Source organism: Peromyscus leucopus, chromosome 11 (assembly GCF_004664715.2).
Source record: "Peromyscus leucopus breed LL Stock chromosome 11, UCI_PerLeu_2.1, whole genome shotgun sequence".
Lineage (NCBI taxonomy): Eukaryota > Metazoa > Chordata > Mammalia > Rodentia > Cricetidae > Peromyscus > Peromyscus leucopus.
The window spans coordinates 38551071-38569338 of NC_051072.1; the positions used below are offsets into that span (position 1 = coordinate 38551071).

General features: G+C 39.4%; 1 protein-coding gene and 1 pseudogene across 2 annotated transcripts in view; both read left to right on the plus strand.

The window, feature by feature from the left end:
- Positions 1-991: 991 nt before the first annotated feature.
- On the plus strand, positions 992-1122 carry LOC114704242 (annotated as a pseudogene).
- Positions 1123-15431: 14309 nt separating this feature from the next.
- The window catches only part of Rab3c (RAB3C, member RAS oncogene family), a 209880-nt gene continuing 207043 nt past the window's right edge, over positions 15432-18268 (plus strand). The window contains exon 1 of one of the 2 annotated variants that reach the window (XM_028884353.2): positions 15432-15664. In XM_028884353.2, coding sequence (XP_028740186.1) covers positions 15647-15664 — 18 coding nt within the window. In that variant the 5' untranslated portion in view covers positions 15432-15646. Of the gene's footprint in view, positions 15665-16282; positions 16482-18268 lie in introns of those variants that run through there. The other variant, XM_028884347.2, reaches the window with a different exon arrangement.

Genomic DNA, 18268 nt, shown 5'->3' on the forward strand with positions numbered 1-18268 from the left:
TGAAGTTGGAAAGCAAAAAATGACACCTACCTCGCTGGATGTTACAAAGAATAATTCAAGAACATCAAAAGCTATTCTGCAACCATTTCTTTTTATAAAAAGGTTGGGAGATTTGTTCACATCTGTGGCCCGAGGCACAATAAATAACATGCATTTCTAAGTTAGAGCACTGGATTTGAACCCTTGTGTCTACTTATAAACAGATACTTTCATTTTATTTTATAATGTGTGTGTGCGTGTGTATGTGTGTATGTGGTGGGTGTGTATCTGTGTGTTCATCCAGCACATGAATCCAGTGCCCACAGAAAAATGAAACAGGCTTCAGATCCATTACAGCTGGAGGAACAGGCAGCTGTGAGCCACTTGCCTTGTCCGGGGACTGAAACTGGCCCTCTGGAAGAGTAGCAAGCTCTCTTACCCAGTGAAATTGAGCCACTTCCCTAGTCCTCACCACATTTTGTTTTAAAGCTTCCTCTGCAATAACTGATTTATTACTTTGTCTTTTGTACTCTGATAAAACATCATGACTAAAGGTAACTTGAGGAGGGAAAGGTTTATTTCAGCTTACAATTGTAGTCCATCATGAAGGGAAGTTAGGGCAGGAAGCTAGAGGCAAAAACTGAAGCAGAGGTCAGAGGAACACTGCTTACTGACTTGTTCCCATGTCTGGCTCAGCCTGCTTTCTTATTGCACTTAAGATAGGCTGCCCAGGGGTCGCACCACCCACAGTGGGCTGGGTTCTCCCATATCAATCATCAATCATGAAAACGCTCCACAGACTTGCCTACAAGCCAGTCTGGTGAGAGCATTTTTTCAGTTGAGGTCCTCTCTACCCAAGTAATTCCAGCTTGTTTCAAGTTGACAGAAAATAGAAACAAACAGACAAAAAAAAAATCTACTAACCAGAAAACAACTCTTAACCAAATATTATATTACTGTGGATTACATGTGAGAAGCAAATTATTAAAATAGCACATATTAAGAACCTTAATACCTCCTGGCAATGGGCAAAGAGACGCCTTGTTAGTGGTGGTGTTCTTATGTCAGTCAGGGGCAGAGCAGATGGTAGTTCTCTGTTCATCCCTTTTGATGTCAAAGCTGTTTCATGCCTAGGGCGCATTTAAAACAAACAAACAAAACCCTTTTCTTTTTCTTTCTTCTATTTATTTATTTATTTATTTATTTATTTATTTATTTATTTATTTATTAATGGTTTTGGTTTTTCAAGACAGGGTTTCTCTGTGTAGCCCAGGCTGTCCTGGGAACTTGCTCTGTAGACCAGGCTGACACCTAAATCAGATCCACCTGCCTTTGCTCCCGAGTACTGGGATTAAAGGCATGTGGGACTCCTTGTAGCAGAGGGAGCAGGAGCTGTCCCTAATGCTTTGGCTGGTTTTGGGGAAGCCATTCCTTGTACTGGCTTGCCTTGCCCAGCCTTAATACAAGGGGAAGAGCTTAGTCCTCAACTTGATATTCCATGCTTTGTTGACACCCATAGGAAGCCTGTCCCTTCCTGAACAGAAACAGAGGAGGAGTGGATGGAAGGGAGTGAGGTAGGAGAGAGGAGATGGGAAAAGAGGAGGGAGGGGAATATGTGGTTGGGATGTAAAATAAATGAATAAATTTAGTTAATAATAAAAAACCCAACAAACTCTTCTAGAAAGCCAATTGTATGACTCATTGCTAAATCACTGCTAAAATGATGAACCTAACTTTAGTTGATATGTGAATGCAATCTATAGAATTGAGTCAAAACTGAAACTAGCAATCAGGGCTTCCATTACCCACTAATACATGGAATATAAAGTTAACAGGGCACAACATTTTCCTTGTGCATCTTTCTTCCCAATGTTCTAGAAAACACTTGAGAAGCCCAAACTAAATTTATAATCATTTTGTAGATTCCAAGCTATTAAGAGTAGCTTCCATTCTTCTGGCTTTGCTAAAGTAGAGAGTCCTTTCAGCATTACAGATCTTCATCTACCTCATGCTCAGAATAAGAAAATCAATTCCTCAGAATTTCATATATTTTTCATCTTTCTGCCATCTCCACCACCCACTTTCCCTGCAGACAGAAATGAAGAACTCAATAAGGAAATAATGGAGTGTGTTGAAGTGAAATTCAATTCTCTCTGGTTCAATTCAAATAACACTCAAGTTCTTGGGTCTGAATGATGTGTTCCAACCCAGCATGTCCTCTTGATAGGTAATTCTCCTTTAAGTAGCTTCTGAGAGTTAAAAGCAACAAGCCAACAACTAAAAAAAAACATTTTAAGAGAAAACCTCTCTACTTGAAATTCTTATTCTGTTATAGCACAAAGCAAGAAGTCTGACATTGAGAGAGCCAATTATTGCAGTATGCTAAAAGCAACATAAATCAACAATTTTAGTATCTCGAAGCCTCAGCTGGCTGCTATTCACAGAATGAGTGCTTTCCTACTAATACATAACGTTCCACTAGCCAAGAGATGAAAAGCACAGGGTCAGAAGTTTCACTGGGCAGCACTTATATGATATTAGCTTGATTCATAGGCATAAGGACAGTCAGTGTACAGAAAAAAAGCTTTCCATTTTTCCCATGGGCTGGAACCAACTCAGCCTCATTTGCTTGGGACTTTCATGAATGAAGTTAAGAATTGTAGGGGCACCAAGAAGGACATATCTGGAGCCTCGAAGAAGATAGAAATAACCCAAAGGTATGTTGACCAAACTGGAATCTTAAGCTGATTTCTTAGGCTAGAGTCATAAACCCAACCAATGAGGGTTTATGGTATGGTTTTATCGTGCTATAGAGGAGGCAAAGCAGGGTAGGTGTGTTTTCCTGACCATCATGTGACAAAGTACTTGACATAAAATAGACACAGCCCAGGAAAATGTAGCTCAGGATAGGCAGCACTCTGGAAATGGATTGACAGACAGGTAAAGATGCTAGAAGGGCTTAGTCTGAGTCCTCTAAAGCAAACTTTCCCTTATTATCATGTTTATCCTGATTTCCTACTAGAAAAATCCCAGCAGCCTGGGTCATTTCCCTTTCAAGTCTCAAGTACTCAAATATTCTTTGTATTTGTAAGTTAAATCTCCTTCACCTGTCAAGACCCATCTGAATCTTCGGTCTTGATTTTCATTTCTGATAAGGTTTCCTCAGTCTCTGGTGACCAAGTCTGATCTCTATTCTTCCCATCTTTCAAACCTCTCATATACATGCTACCTGTTTACAAGTTGTATTTGATACCCAGTGTTTATGTTTCCACATCTATTCATCAATTCATGAATAGGTGTTGCGCACCCACTACCCACTAAGCACTATCATGAGTCCTGTTAAGAAGCAATGAACAAGTCAGACAAAAATCCCTGGTTTTTCCGAAGCCCACAGGGGCCTCAAAAAGGATTATACACATCTAAAGGGTGACTCTGCTATACATTTTAGTTATATCTTCTAAATGTCAAAAGCTATCATCGCACAACTAGTCTGTTTATGATTATTTAACTTGATTACATGAAATATTTGTCAGTAAATTTGTTCACCTTGGAAAACAATAATGAGGCAGACAAGAGAGAGATATGTTGCAGAATTACTCTATAGTTCAGTTAAACTGTGATGATAGAAGTATCAACTCCTTGCTGTGGTTCTGGATATGATATGGGTATGAAAGCTAAAGGGAGGAATAGAGTTGCAAACTGAAAATGCTCCTTACATTTTGTTTCTTTGCTTAATTTAGTGGGGTCATTAGCATGAGGAAGGCCTAAGTTCACATTGGTTTCCTTTTATGACCTTCAATTGTGAAAAATTTTAGGGGACTCTCAATTTGCTCACGTTTAAAATGGGGGAAATATGCTGATATCTCCTGTTTGTCTCTTGCTTATCCTTCTCCATGCCCCTACGTCAGAGGATGCTGAAACCTGGGTTGCATCAATGGGTCCAAAGACTCTGGATCAGATAGAGTTCTGCCCATGGCTAGAGGAGGTAAATGGTGGGAGGATTGGTGACTTCTTTTCCCTGCTGATTCGTTCTTTAGCAGAGCTTTTTCTGGTGCCAATAAACTCTCTTTTCCTGGGTGGTGGCCTTCTGGGTAAAACAAGTCACTGGCTCCCTTCTGCTTCTAGAGCTAGAGCGCAGCTTTCCCTGTCAGTTCCCACTAACACTTCCTGTGGGTCAGTAAAGCCCCTTTTAAAACTTTGTAATAATTACCCAGTTGGGCTATGCCATTTTTCTTACTATCAGCATCAAAAGCAGTCATATTCACCTTGGATAATGCGAACATAAAGTATGTTAGTGATTTAGTACCATTTCTACTGTGAAGTAAGGACTAAGGAAGTTTAAATACAGCCATCTAGAGTTTCTTTCTGGTTTCCGTAAGTCATGGTGCTAAGCAACAATAACATAATCTCTGTGTTATTCATCTTTTAATAGTTTGATCAATGTATCCTTCAAGGGTGTTTTATAGTTATAAAGAAAAATAATTTTGTTTATATAAACAGGGCATTTTTAAATAAAGTTAAGAAATTGTATCTTCTAAAAGTCACAGCAGAATAAAATGAAGTGTACTGCAGCTGTAATTAAAGTTGCAACTAGAACCAAATGTGTCCACTATAATGATCTGCTTTTCCTTCTCAGCAACATGCTTATACTTGGACAAGGAAACTACATGGACAGATAGAAGAGAAATTAGTTGTGAGAGAGAGCAGATCTATTTGAATAGATAGCATGTGTGTGGACGAAATGTTGATTGCAACTTATTTCAGAAATCATCATTAATGTTTTGAACTCAAGTTTCTTATAATTCTTGTCAAAAGGGAAATGTGTTAGCTGTTTGTCCACTATTATAAAATACCTATTATAAAATAAAAATACATAAACAGCTTTAGAGAGGAAAGATTCATTGTAGCTCACAGTCAGCAGTTTCTTCTGGTGTTAAGCCAATGTTAAGGCAGGAACATTATAGAAGGGTGTGGTGGTAGTGACGACCTAATTACCATGGTAGCCAAGAAAAAACAGGAACAGAAAAGGTCAGGGCCAAATTAAGGCAGATCCTTCAAAGACTTGTCCTCAGTAACCTACTTCCCCTTCCTCCTAATGGCACATTGATAAGGCTGGTGTCCACATAATCTGTCATCTCTCAATAGCACCATCAGCTGGTGATGATCTTTCAACACCTTAGTTCCTTTGGGAGATATTTTGCATCCAATTCACAACACTCTGGCCCACAAAAGCTTTCTGTTCAAATGGTAATACACAACACATTCAATGTATGACCCCAAAGCTGTAATACACTTGACTATTCCAACAGTGTTCAAAAGTTTAGGACCAGACTTTCTTCTAAGACTTAAGGAAAACAGTTAGCTGTTAAACATCTATAATATTTAAGAAAGTTATATATTTTCAAGATATAACAGCATGGAATAAACATTTCTATTTCAAACTTGTCCCAGGATCTTTCTGGCTTAGCTTGGCATAGGAAGAACACAGCTACTTGTGAATAGATAGATGCCTCACACTAATCAGGAACTGTCAAGCATGTGGGGAGTGCCTGGCATACACCATTTTCTATCTGACCATTTTACAAAATCCAAAAAGAAATAAGACTCCATTCTTGACAAATTAGTCCATAGTAGACACTCTGATTATCTTAACATGTCAACAGTTAGGATGAATTTAATTCAGTATAACTTGGGTTCTATAGCTGAGTTAATGCAGAAATTCATAATAAAATTTAAAATGTCTCCATCCCATATTTAGAGTAGAAAGTGTTATTCTTCAGCAATTCTTGTTTCTCAGCCAGCAAAGGAGAACTATCAGACCCTATATTCTTCTAGATGGGTTTTTTGAGGTTTTGTCCAGTGATCAGTAATTACGCAATTTTAAAACAAAATTATGCTCAAGTTGTAAGAAAGCACACATCAGGCACAAGACAGTGATCAGTGATGGTTAAAATGCATATATTTAAATAGAACATGGGCCTGAAGTCCCATGGGCTGTATGCTAGTGTTGACTGGATCATTAATTAGTGTGATATTAGATGAGGCATCATTCATCTTTGGGCCTTAGTTTAATTTTCAAACCTGGAAAGAGGAACCAACCAGCCACCATCGTGTTCCTTTTAAAGTTCTCCTATGTTACCGCTTCTGCTCTGGCAATCGAATGACCTGCTAAATTTACTTCTCCACAGCATAGCTCCAACTGAGTTCTGTCTCATAAACACCCATAAGGCAGTTGCTAGTAAAGCAGAAGGTCGGGCCGCTCAGTGGGCACTGCTCTATTCTCTCTGATGCTGGTGTCCATGGTAGTTATCTCTTGCTTGACTGTTCAGGGGTTGAGCTTCCTTGGGGATGAGAATGGTTTTGACTCTACTCTTTAAAGTATTTAATTACTTTATTTGATGTGTATGAGTGTTTTTACTGCATGTATGCTGTGGATATTGCTCTATATAAATAAAACACTGATGGCCAGTGACCAGGCAGGAAGTAGGTTGCCAGGCAGGAAGTAGGTGGGACAGGGAGAGAGGAGAATTCTGGGAAGCGGAAGGCTGAGAAGGAAGACACTGCAGCCACCACCAGGATAAGCAGCATGTAAAGACACTGGTAAGCCACCAGCCACGTGGCAAGGTATAGATTTATAGAATTGGGTTAATTTAAGATAAAAGAACAGTTAACAAGAAGCCTGCCATGGCCATACAGTTTATAAGTGATATAAGCATCTGAGTGATTATTTTATAAGTGGATTGTGGGACTGCGGGGCTTGGGGAGCCTGGAGAGAAGCCCTCCAGCAACACATGTATGTCTATGTACCAATCATGTGCCTGGTGCCTGTGGAGGCCCCCAAAGGACATTGAATCCCCTGCAGCTGGGTTACAGATGGTTGTGAGCCACTTGGGATAGGATGCTGCAAATCGAACCTGGCTCTTCTGGAAGAACAGCCAATGTTTTTAAGCAATGAGCCATCTCTCTGTCCTTGATCTACACTTTAAATTATAAGTGGCAAGCCAGAAATATTTGAATGAACATGGTCGATAGACATAAAATTTAATTATGTTAGCAAATTACAGTATACTTGCAGAAGAGTACACTCCTCCCTCCTCTGCCCCAGTGTATGTAATGGCATCAGATGATCTGTGGCATGCTAAGCTGATCATTGTAGTTTTTAGGAATCTAATTCCTTATCTTTATGGATTAAAGGATTGAGTTGCCTTCTCTACCACATTTCTTCCTAGTGTACCATTGTGTCTTTTTATTAATTCTCTGGAATTTCAGAACAGTATCATCTATCAAGAATCGTTTGTCTTATCTGAACTTGGTTCTGAGGGGTAAGTTTAGCTTAGATTATAAATAGTCAACCCTGGGTTCCCATCTTGCTAAATGCATGCAGGCTGTCTGTCCCAGGTTCTCTGGGTAGGTGCAAGCTGCATGCTGTTCCTTTTTCCTGCATGGAGCCTATGCTGTGGTGAGTCTTCTGAAATATTCTGCATAGAACTGCTCATCCCTCAGAGACAAATTTTTGAGTTGCCTATTTTCCATCATATCAAAAGCCTATTGGAAAGCTTAACAGCTGAAATTCACTCAGTTAAGTCAGATCTTAATAATAAAACTTTCCAATATTTATAATAGTATTATGAGGGCAATGGTTTTTAAAGATAATAATAAATCTCTGGTGGAGAACTTATAAAGATGTAGGCCACACAATGCTCCTCCCAGGACAGTGATCCTACTGAATAAGTACTTGGTGTGAAATGTGGGCATTGGTGTTTAGTATTCCTCTGATTTTCTTACAATGTTTGTTGCTCACTGTTTTATATGAGCTGGAGAGCTAGAAATATAGTCCATGCTTTCCAGAAAAAGACTCACATTTGGTAAAATGCTCCCTAAAATATTTCTAGTAGATCAAATGGATTGACATTTGACTGAAAGGGTGGATGGTTGCTTAGTTACTTACTTTTGTCACTGTGACCAGACACTTGACATAAATTAACTTCAGGGGAAAGGTTCATTTTGGCTCACAGAAAGAGGAAAGAAATTCATTATGGTGGATTGGGCATGGAAATGGTCAAAAGAAGAGAGAAGGGCCAGGATCAGCCACCTTTCTCCTTTCCTTTCCAGGAACTCATCCCATAGATGATACAGCTCCTTCTCACAGCAGACCTTCCTCTTCTTTGGCTAAACCTGTCTGTGAACACCCTTTACAGACACACTCAATCAAGTTGAAAATCAAAATTAACCAATTACAACATTTTCAAATAAAAAATGTATTAAGCTGGGCGGTGGTGGCGCAGGCCTTTAATCCCAGCACTCAGGAGGCAGAGCCAGGCAGATCCTTGTGAGTTTGAGGCCAGCCTGGTCTACAGAATGAGATCCAGGAGAGGCACCAAAACTAACCAGAGAAACCCTGTCTTGAAACCCCCCCCAAAATGTATTAAAAGTTCTAAGTAACCCTATAATTTTTATAATAGTGTTATAATCGCATCCTTGATCTCAAATAAGGACAAGATTGAGGTCTGGTAAAAACTGTAATATATTGTGAAATGTGATATTTTACAATACTAACTTTTATGAGAAAAACCAGGTTGAGAACTTGAGTTTCAAATCAGATAGCTCTGAGCTTTAAAGACTAGACTAAATCATCCTAGTCAGTATCTTTAAGCAAAATACATACCCTTTCTTGATGGTAAAATGAGGTTATAATGTAACCTTTCAAAATTATTGACAATTAAATGAAATAATCTAGACAAAGTGCCTGCCATGGCATTGGTATTTTTAAAAGGATAGCAATTGTGAATAGTGTTTGTTATAGAAAGAAATCAACATCATTTTATATTCACTTGGAGGGCATTTCTTTTTTACAAGACATTTTACTTATATTGATTATGCATAATGTTGGAAACTTCATGAGCAAGAATGAGTTAAAATAATTTTCCTTTTAATTTCAAAGAAATCAATAGCGTCATGGGGATATTTAGCTTCTAAAGGGAACCTGAGAGAATCAATAGTATTTCATGGCATGGATTTGATACAAGGTTGGAATCAAAGCCAGCTCACTATGTCCAGCCAGGCAGAGGTAATAGTGCCCAGGCCAAGATATCACCTACTCAGTTGGATACACTCCCAATTGTGTTTCAGGTTAGACACCCACTTACAGCGTCAGATTGTAAATTTGAGTCAGGCTTGTGTGAGGGAGGCATTGAAATCTAAGGAGGTGTCCTTAATCCTTATTCCGAGGCTCAATGACTTCAGTTTTAAGCATGAATCTTAACTGGGATGTCATGAAAATGGTGTCAATAAAATGTCTGTTGTGATTTCTTATACAGCTAATAGCATCATTATTATAAGTAGCTTAGCTCTTGGCTACTTTTAACAGAAGGCTTAAACAACAGAGCTGATGTGAAATATGGAATGATAACAGCAAATGAATAATATATAAATTAGATCTTTACAAATGACAGTGAATACTATTAAGCTTTAGAGTAGAAAAATCTCAGAATCTGAGTAGTGATATAAGACAGTGCAAAGAAAAGTGTATCCAGTGCAAAATGTAAGTGCTCTTATCCCATTCATTCCTCGGGGAACTGTGTGGTCCTTGGGGAGTTATTTACCATCCCTGGGCCTTAGATCTTCCAGGCCTCCCCACACACTAATGTGGTGAGGCGCTCATGTCACACACTGTGTTATTATCTAGTGAACTCTTCTTCTGTTAACTATTTTCAGACATTTTTTTAAAGATTTATTTATTTGTTTTGTGTGTATGTATGTGTGCCTTGAGTGTATGTCTGTGTACCAGGTACATGTAGGTGGGCACAGAGCTTAGAAGAAAGTGTCAGATCCCCTAGAAATGGAGTGACAGATGGTTGTGAGAACCAGATGTGGGTCCTACGAACTAAACACCAGTCTTCCGGAAGTCCTCTGGAGTGCTCTTAAGGGTTGAGTCATCTCTCCAGCCCTCTTAAAACATTTTAATACTGACCCATAACCTCAGATTCAAATGTAAGTGAGAAAGACTTTCTCCTTTTTCCGGTTCTCCACAAGAACCACAATATCCTAATCTTGAGTAATTTCTTGATTTTAGGGCTTTAGTGACTGTTAAATTACAAAGATCTCCAGGAATGGGTACATTTTATACTGTGCATTTACACTTTGGTAAAAATACAAAAGAGCCGAAGCAGTACACTTATTATTATAGTCACCCTGATGTCTCAGCTGTTCCATCAATGACCATTTTTCTCTTTTTGCCATTTAAACTTCCTGATTTTTTTTACAGGGAACAACTATGCCTAGAATATGGATATTTCTAACTTACCTTGAAACAGGTGTTGTCATAAAATTGACAATAAAAATGTCAGAATATAAGCACTGGAATTGGGCATTGCTCTTCAATTTGCATTTCATTCTTGACTAGACTGCAGACTGATTTGGTACTCCAGCATAAGACTGACAGATAGCATCTTGATTTCAAGCAAAAGCAAAGTGCGCTGACTTTAGAGAGATGTTCAGCTCCAGCTCATTTTTTTTTTTTTCCTATAGCAGACTCCTGGCAGAACTAACTTTCCAAAGATCTTTAGTGGTTCTAGGTTCTCAAACTCAATTATAACGAGTCATTTCACAAAGAAATGGTAGTAAAAAACAGTCATCTCAATTAGCAAACTTTGATCTCAACACGCACACCATGGTATGTGCACACCAGTGTGTATGATATACACAATAAATAAATGTTAAAAAGATATACATCTTTACATATGTTTTAATTTTCAGAAGTTCTTCTGGTAGTTAGCTGTCATGATGAAACATTGATTATTACCATTCATTTTGTTATTAACTGTGGTGGTTTGAATGAGAATGGCCTTCACAAGCTCACATGTTTGAATGCTTGTTTCCCAGTTAGTGGAACTGTTTGAGAAGTATTGAAAAGGTAAGGTGTGGTCTTGTTGGAGTAGATGTGGTATTATTGGAGGAAGTCCATCATGTAGGCTTTGAGGTTTCAAAAACCTATGCATGGCCAAGCATGGTCTCTCTCTCTTTCTCTCTCTTTCTCTCTCTCTCTCTCTCTCTCTCTCTCTCTCTCTCTCTCTCTCTCTCTCTCTCTTGCTGCCTGCAGATCAGGATGTAAACTCTCAGCTACTGCTCCAACATAATGTTGTAGTGGGTAGCCGTTCCAGCTTTGACCTGGAAGTGCCACCCCCCATTGAGGCTTCAGCAACTGTCATGTCTACAAGGCTGAGCTGAGAGAGGACCCCTGAAGACTCGAGATCTGGACGGACTGGCTTTCTTGGTTCCTGGATCCTGGACACTGGAGGTAGACTGAACAGAGTTCTCCAGAGAACACCACTGGACTGCGCTTCACCTTTCTCAGATCCTGTTACCTATCTCTTCACTTGTAAGTTACTCCACAAAACAAACCTCCCTTTTAACTGTGAGGAGTTGCCTTAATATTTAAACCAATATCTGGCACCCAACATGGGGCAAGAGTTTCCACCTAAAATCTGAGAAAAAAAGATTCTAAAACAGAGCTAAAAACAGCTTCCTAGTTGTCTCTGTCAAGTTAGTGGAGCCTGCAGGTTTGAGCTACTATGATGGGTTTCTGGTGTGAACTCTTGACCTGCAGTATGGCGGGAATGAGGCATCTACAAGTGGCACATTATGCTGTGTGGTGGATTTAGCCTTTGTTAGTACAAAAAAAAAAAGATGTTTCTGGGCTACACGCTGCTTTAATAGAAGCATAGAACCATTGTTTCTGAGAGTTGATGGCTCCCAGAACTGGCAGAAAATGTACCACCACCATGATGGGAAGCTGAGGTGGGTGGACCCACAGGGGCCGTTTCGGTCTTACAAATACTGCAATTTAAAGCAATAGGTTCACAATAAGACAGATTCAGATGAAATAGTTTATAATGTGTGTAAAAATGTACGTAGACTTGAGAGAGAATATATATGTATTATATATACAATATATATTATATATATTCACAGTTATATGCAGTTATATAAAGAAATCGATAGTTTTAAAAAATAAAGTTTTTGAAGAGACAGTAAAGGTAGTATAAAAAATAAGCCACATAAAGATGGATATTACACAGAGAATCTGGATTGTGTTGTCTTTGGGAATTTTAACCACAAAAAAATTTGATTGTAAAAGCTGTTAAGTTAAGCCAATATGTATATTTTAAAGATACCTTGACTTCAAAATTTGGATCTAAGGATATGTTGCTTTGGAAAGGAGGCTCTGCTTTTGTTTCCACAGAAAGCCAGAGGCTATGGATTTGTTCCAGATTAAGATACATCAGGTTTGACCAGCCAAGACCCCCTGAAAGATCTCCGATGACACCATAGCCCAGATGATCCAACATTTAGAATAGTTTCAAGGCAACTGGCTCAGACAATACAGCCTCATGGACTACTCCATAATCCTGAAATTTTCTTAGTGTCCCCATCAGATACAGTGCCCCCATCCAGCAGGAAGTAGTAAGAGAAGCCATGCCCAAATTCTCAAATATACCAAGCTGGCTTTGGATATGGAATTGGCTCACTCCTTTCCTAAACTCAGACATATTGCTAAAAGAAAAGGTTAAGAGATTCTTGTGTCCCATATCAGAAGAGTTCCCTGGTGTGGGACAGAGAAAAACCATTATTTTTAAATGTAATCTCTTTCTAAATAAAAAAGGGGATAAAATATAGATATGATAGGATTAAAGGGTAGATTAATAAACCTACTTTTAAAAAGTAACAACTTGTTTGAAATGTTTTACATTGGTATAGATTTTAGTTTATTGATACAAATTTAAAGTTAATTTTGTTATACTGTGTGTATACTTCTACTCTTGTTTAAGGTATTATGTTTTTACAGCTCATTTAAAATTGTAATGGATAATAAAATAGATTAATAATTAGTCATCTATGATAATCATACTTGTAGACATGTTAGTTAAGTTTTCTAGGTATACATAGATATATTTCAGATAAACAGGTAATCTTCAAACACTTCAAAGACCTACAGAATATGGGATTTAAATGTTTTAAAAATTTAGACTTTCTGGACAAGAGACATGTCTGCTTCTGGCACCACCAATTTACTTCAGAGAGGAGGATGAGCTTCAGAGACACTCTTTATGGTATTTATCTTCTTCTTGGCAAAAATAGCTATTTGGGCAAGAAACTGTTCTTGCCTGGACTGCTTGATTGACTGGTCATGCAGGACCCATAGGAAGGTGACCACTGAACTTTGCTTGGCAAAATGGTCCTTCAGGTTCCTGCTTTGCAGAGGAAACTGTCAGACATTCTACAGGACACAGAGAGAAGTGACTGAGAGACTCTAGGCCTGTGGTCTGAAGACAGATACCCTAACTTTACAGAAAAACTTTGGATGACTGTCCAGGCTGCCAGCTGTCTCAATCTACTCTCGCAAGACTCCCGAAAGTTGCTTGCATCCTTCTCCCATTTCTCAGGTAATATTATATCTTTCTGAGGTCTTTGATGTAGTTCAAGGCTATATATTTATAATTTCCTCAGTTATGATAAAAGATAAGTTAGATATAAAACCTTAGACTCACAAATATAGGACAGATAGGATATTTTCTTTAATATTATAACTGTAATTCTTGCTTGATAATTGTTTTGTTATATGTAATTTTACTATTTTAAAGTTAAAACCTTCCTTTTTGAAAAAAAGAAAAAGGGGAAGTGCTGTGGATAATTGATTGATAAACAAAATACTGATTGGCCAGTAGCCAGGCAGGAAGTATAGGTGCGACTAGCAGAGAAGAGAATTGGGAGAACAGGAAGGTGGAGTGGAAAGAGACGCCAGCCTGCCGGCCAGGGAGCAGCATGTAAAGGCAGCAGGTAAAGCCACGGAACACACGGTGACATATAGATTAACAGAAAAGGGCTGAGTATAAGTGTAAGAGCTAGACCTGAGCTAATGGCCGGGCAGTTTCATTAATATGAGCTTCTGAGTGATTATTTTATAAGCAGTTGTGGGGGCTGTGGGGCTGGACAGGACTGGAGAAAACTCCAGCTACACAATGTCTGTCTGCTTCTTGCCATGATGGTCATGGAGTAACCCTATGAAACTGTAAGCAAGTCACCAATTAAATGCCTCCTTCTACAAGAATTGCATTGATGGTAGTGTTTCTTCACAGCAAGCAATAGAACAATGATTAATACAATAATTAAAATTGTTTCACTACATGTTATTTTTTTTGTTTGTTTATTTTATTTTATTTTATTTTATTTGTGTGTGTGTGTGTGTGTGTGTGTGTGTGTGTGTGTGTGTGTGTGTGAATTCAAGAGGACCCCAAACCACATGTGAAAGTCACAGGATAACTTGCTGGAGCCAGTTCTTTCCATCTACTGTGTGGGTTCCAAGGATTGAACTGAGGTCATCAGGCTTGGCAGGAGACACCTTTACACACTGGTCCTGTTTTTAATTTTCAGGTTCATTTTCTCTAGTCATCAAATAACTCATCTAAGAGGTGATAATTTAAAAATGTTCTTTCAAGTTGTTATAAAAAATATTCACCTAGGTGATGCCACATTGCATTCTCAGTAATCAGAGATTGGAAGACAGATTTCTGAGAAACACAAAAAGTAAAAGACACCAGTATTTTTACTAGATCAGGTATACACTACATCATCTCAATACTGAGAATTTAGAGGAAAATTTTTGCGGTTTGTGTCTTTGAACAAAGTCTTTCATATAAATCCTTTAAAAGCAGTGTTGCCAGAGTTACAGCAAAGGAATTACTTGCTTAAGACCTTCTGCGGATGATGTCGGAAATATGGATCCCCAGTAGAATCTCTGGCATGGGGCCTGAGAATATGAAGGATAATTTTTACCACGAAAAGATGTTCCCAGCACGTTTTAGTTCCAGAACGTCCTTTCTACTGATCAGTCTAACGGGATGAAGTTCAAAGCTGATTAAAATTAACCTTTGCCTGACTGCATGAGAATATCCTGAAGGTTTCTTCTTTTCCTCTGCCTCTTCTGCAGTGTATCTGACCTCATGGAAAGGTGGGGGTCGCAGCTAGATGATGAACTTGTACTCTGAAGGGGAGAAGACTTGCCCCAGCCAAGGACGACACACGAGTCACACATACTAGAAGTTGACAGGAGAGAGTAAATGTAACTAACGAACAGATCAGAGACTCGAGAACCATGCTATGAACCGGTCCAGGAAGAGAGCGAAGGCGCTATAAAGGAAGAGAGCTGCACGTTAAAGACAAGACCGGGTAACTTAATCGAGGTCTCCCATCTCATTCCGTGAAGGCGCTCCTGGGCTCTGGTGATGAATGTGTTCATTTTGTGTGACTTGCTTTGGGTAAATAACCCAGTGAGTGCCCTATCAGCTCTGTAGCCCTCAGGTGGTGTGTGTGCGTGTGCCGGGAGGATTCGGGGAGGGGCTGCCAGACGCGAGCGCCCCTGGCACTTCCTAGGAGACTCAGGCTCTTTCTCTGCAGCTGTCACTAGAAGACTCCTGAGCTAGCTCCTCTCTGGAAGAAGAAAGCCGCCCATCCGAACCCGCTGGCTGTCCCTTCCATCCCTCATTCGCTCTCCGCAAACCGCTCCTCCTTCCTAGCCTTTCCATTGTGCTCGGCCGCCTTGCACAAGACCTTCACCTCCTTTGTAGTGAGTGGGAAGATTTACTTGCGGCTATCCGACCTTCCCGCTGCAATGGAGCTGTATGGAAAGGTAAACAGAGAGGAATGCCTTCCCGGGAACGGCCAGAAATCTGGGTTTTGTGGAGTGTGTGTGTGTGTGTGTGTGTGTGTGTGTGTGTGTGTGTGTGTGTGTGTTCGCGCTTGCTTGCTTGCTTGAAGATCTACTCAATGCAGTCGTGCCGATGAACCGCTTTTCTTAACATGCGTGCCATTCGTCGTCGTTTTCCCGCGTGATTGTTGAATCAGACTGTTAAACTACTCCGCTCTGGGTATGTATCAACTTTTCGGGTTCAGGATAGAGGTAAGGTAAACGCCCGTTTGCGTTGTAAATTAGAACAAAGTGCTGCGTTTCCTAGCCAGAGAGATGCGGTCTGGCTTGCAAACGCGGTACTGAGGAGAGAAGGTCCCTGTTTGGGATGAACTGGTGTCATTTTCGCCAGTGCTCGGAGTAAATGGTCGGGCAGGCTGAGAGAGATAACAACCCGTGTAACTGGAAAGGAGAAGGGAGGCTCCGCTGCCCAGTGCAGCTGGAGAGACAACCCCGAGGGAAGCCCGCTGGATCTCTGGGAGTTGTAGTTCACGGTTTTCCCGTTCGCACAGATGCCTCTTGAGATTAGACTACAACTCCCAGAAGCGCACGGGGTTCGTGGCCAGTACGCCTGTGCCGAGTCAGGAGCGGACAGCTCCGGTGCTGATGTTGGAGCGGGCTACAGAGCCCCACGCTTTTCGAGTGTTGCCGGGAGCGCGCTCGCGGGCTGTGCACGCTTGACCAGACGCCCCCGACCAGCGCTGTCCTGACAAGAGAGAAAGGACATTTGCCTACAATGAGACACGAGGCGCCCATGCAGGTGGGTCTACAAAGAAAGAGTGGTCTCGGGAGAAATAGAGAGAGGGTTTCTCCAGTCGCTCAGGGGATGTCTTGATGAAATATAGATAGGGTTGTTCAGTATCTTTTAGGGTTCCGTAAGGAGACTGAGTGTGGAAAAGGAAAACCCAAGCTAATAAAGTCAGGACAGACCATCTCTTGTTGGATTTGATGTTCTTGCCTTCCTAGGTTCGTGATAGTGGGGAATTAGCCGAGACATATTAAGAAAGAGAGGCCAGTGCCAGTGTCTCCGAAGTCTTTTTTTTTTTTTTTTTTTTAAATTAGGGTCCCAGTATCAAAGGAAAAGAGAAAAGATATTTACGCTTTTATCTAAGAGCTATGCCACCCTTGATATATGCCTACTCAACTGACTGGCTCAGTTTCCAGGACCCTCTTTTCCCCAGCATTCCTGTGTGAGGTAGCCATTCACTGTACTATCAATTTCCCCATTTTAATCACATCCTTGGGCTTACTCCCTTCAGAAACGAAAATTACCCCTGTTGAAGCTACTCACCAAGTTAAGCTTTTAAGTAAAGACCAATGTTGTTTCTTCTTTCTGTGTATAACTGGCTAATTAATGCTAAACATAAGTCTATATGTTCATTAACCAAGCAGAGTGAGCCCATTGCATAACAGAAAGGCATTTTATGAATGGGTTGAGAGAAGAGATCACTCCATTTGGAATGTGTTGCCTCCCTTCAGAACTCATCTCTGTTGGCAAACTCAGTAACATAAATATTTGACAACCATTCTCAAATAGTTTCTTCATAAATCAAGGACTTTATACATCTGCTTTGATTTACTTTTCATTTATGTTACATATTATTAAGGAATTCTAACTGGACTTTTCAATGAAAGCATTATAGCATTTAAGTGCTTGCTGGAGTATTATATAATGGAAGACCTCAAATTACCTTATGAGTTATTAAAACTTGATTTGTGCTTGGGAATAGTAGACCCTTTGTGTGACATCTGATATTTCTGTTTGTGACTTAGCTTTTTATTATAGACCTGAGACAATAAAGGCTGTTGCAATCAAGATATATTAGCTTATGATAATTTCCCTCACTGGAGATGTTGCTAAGAGCCAACTAGCTGAATTAATAATATTTGATGATAGGTAAATATTGTCACTTTTCTTTAAAACTGGGTTGTCATTCTTTACTTTGTATATTTATATCAAAATATTATGTGCTGACCCTAAATATATGGTATTCCAAAATTGAAAAACATAAAAAATAATAATATAAGTTAGAATTTAAAGTTGACTTCATTGACATACTGAAATCTTTCTGTCAAATGACAAGTAAAATAGCTATTATATATTGATTTTATTTTTCTGTGTTGCTTGGACTATTCAGATAGGTAATGAAATGTTACAGCACTGTATGAAATTAATGCTTTAGGACATATTTTACATTATTGTGTGTATATCCATCAGATACATACTAGGTATTGTAAAGTTGTATTTCAGTGAAAACTGTAATGGTGAATTAATGTAAAAATTAGGTGCTATGGAATCAATTTTCTGATGGATACAGATGCTTTCTTATTTGTGGTGTGTTTCAATTCACTGGGTTATATTTTTGGAATTTAAAATATAACCTCCCCAAAGCTAGTGTGAATTTATGCATTTTAAGAATTCAGACTTGTTAAAAGTGTATTTAATTCAAGCACACACATTGATTCATTTTAATAGATTATTGTTAGAGCGACTTCTATCATTTTCAGATTTTTAAAAATTATATAATAAAGAGTATAAACAATTTA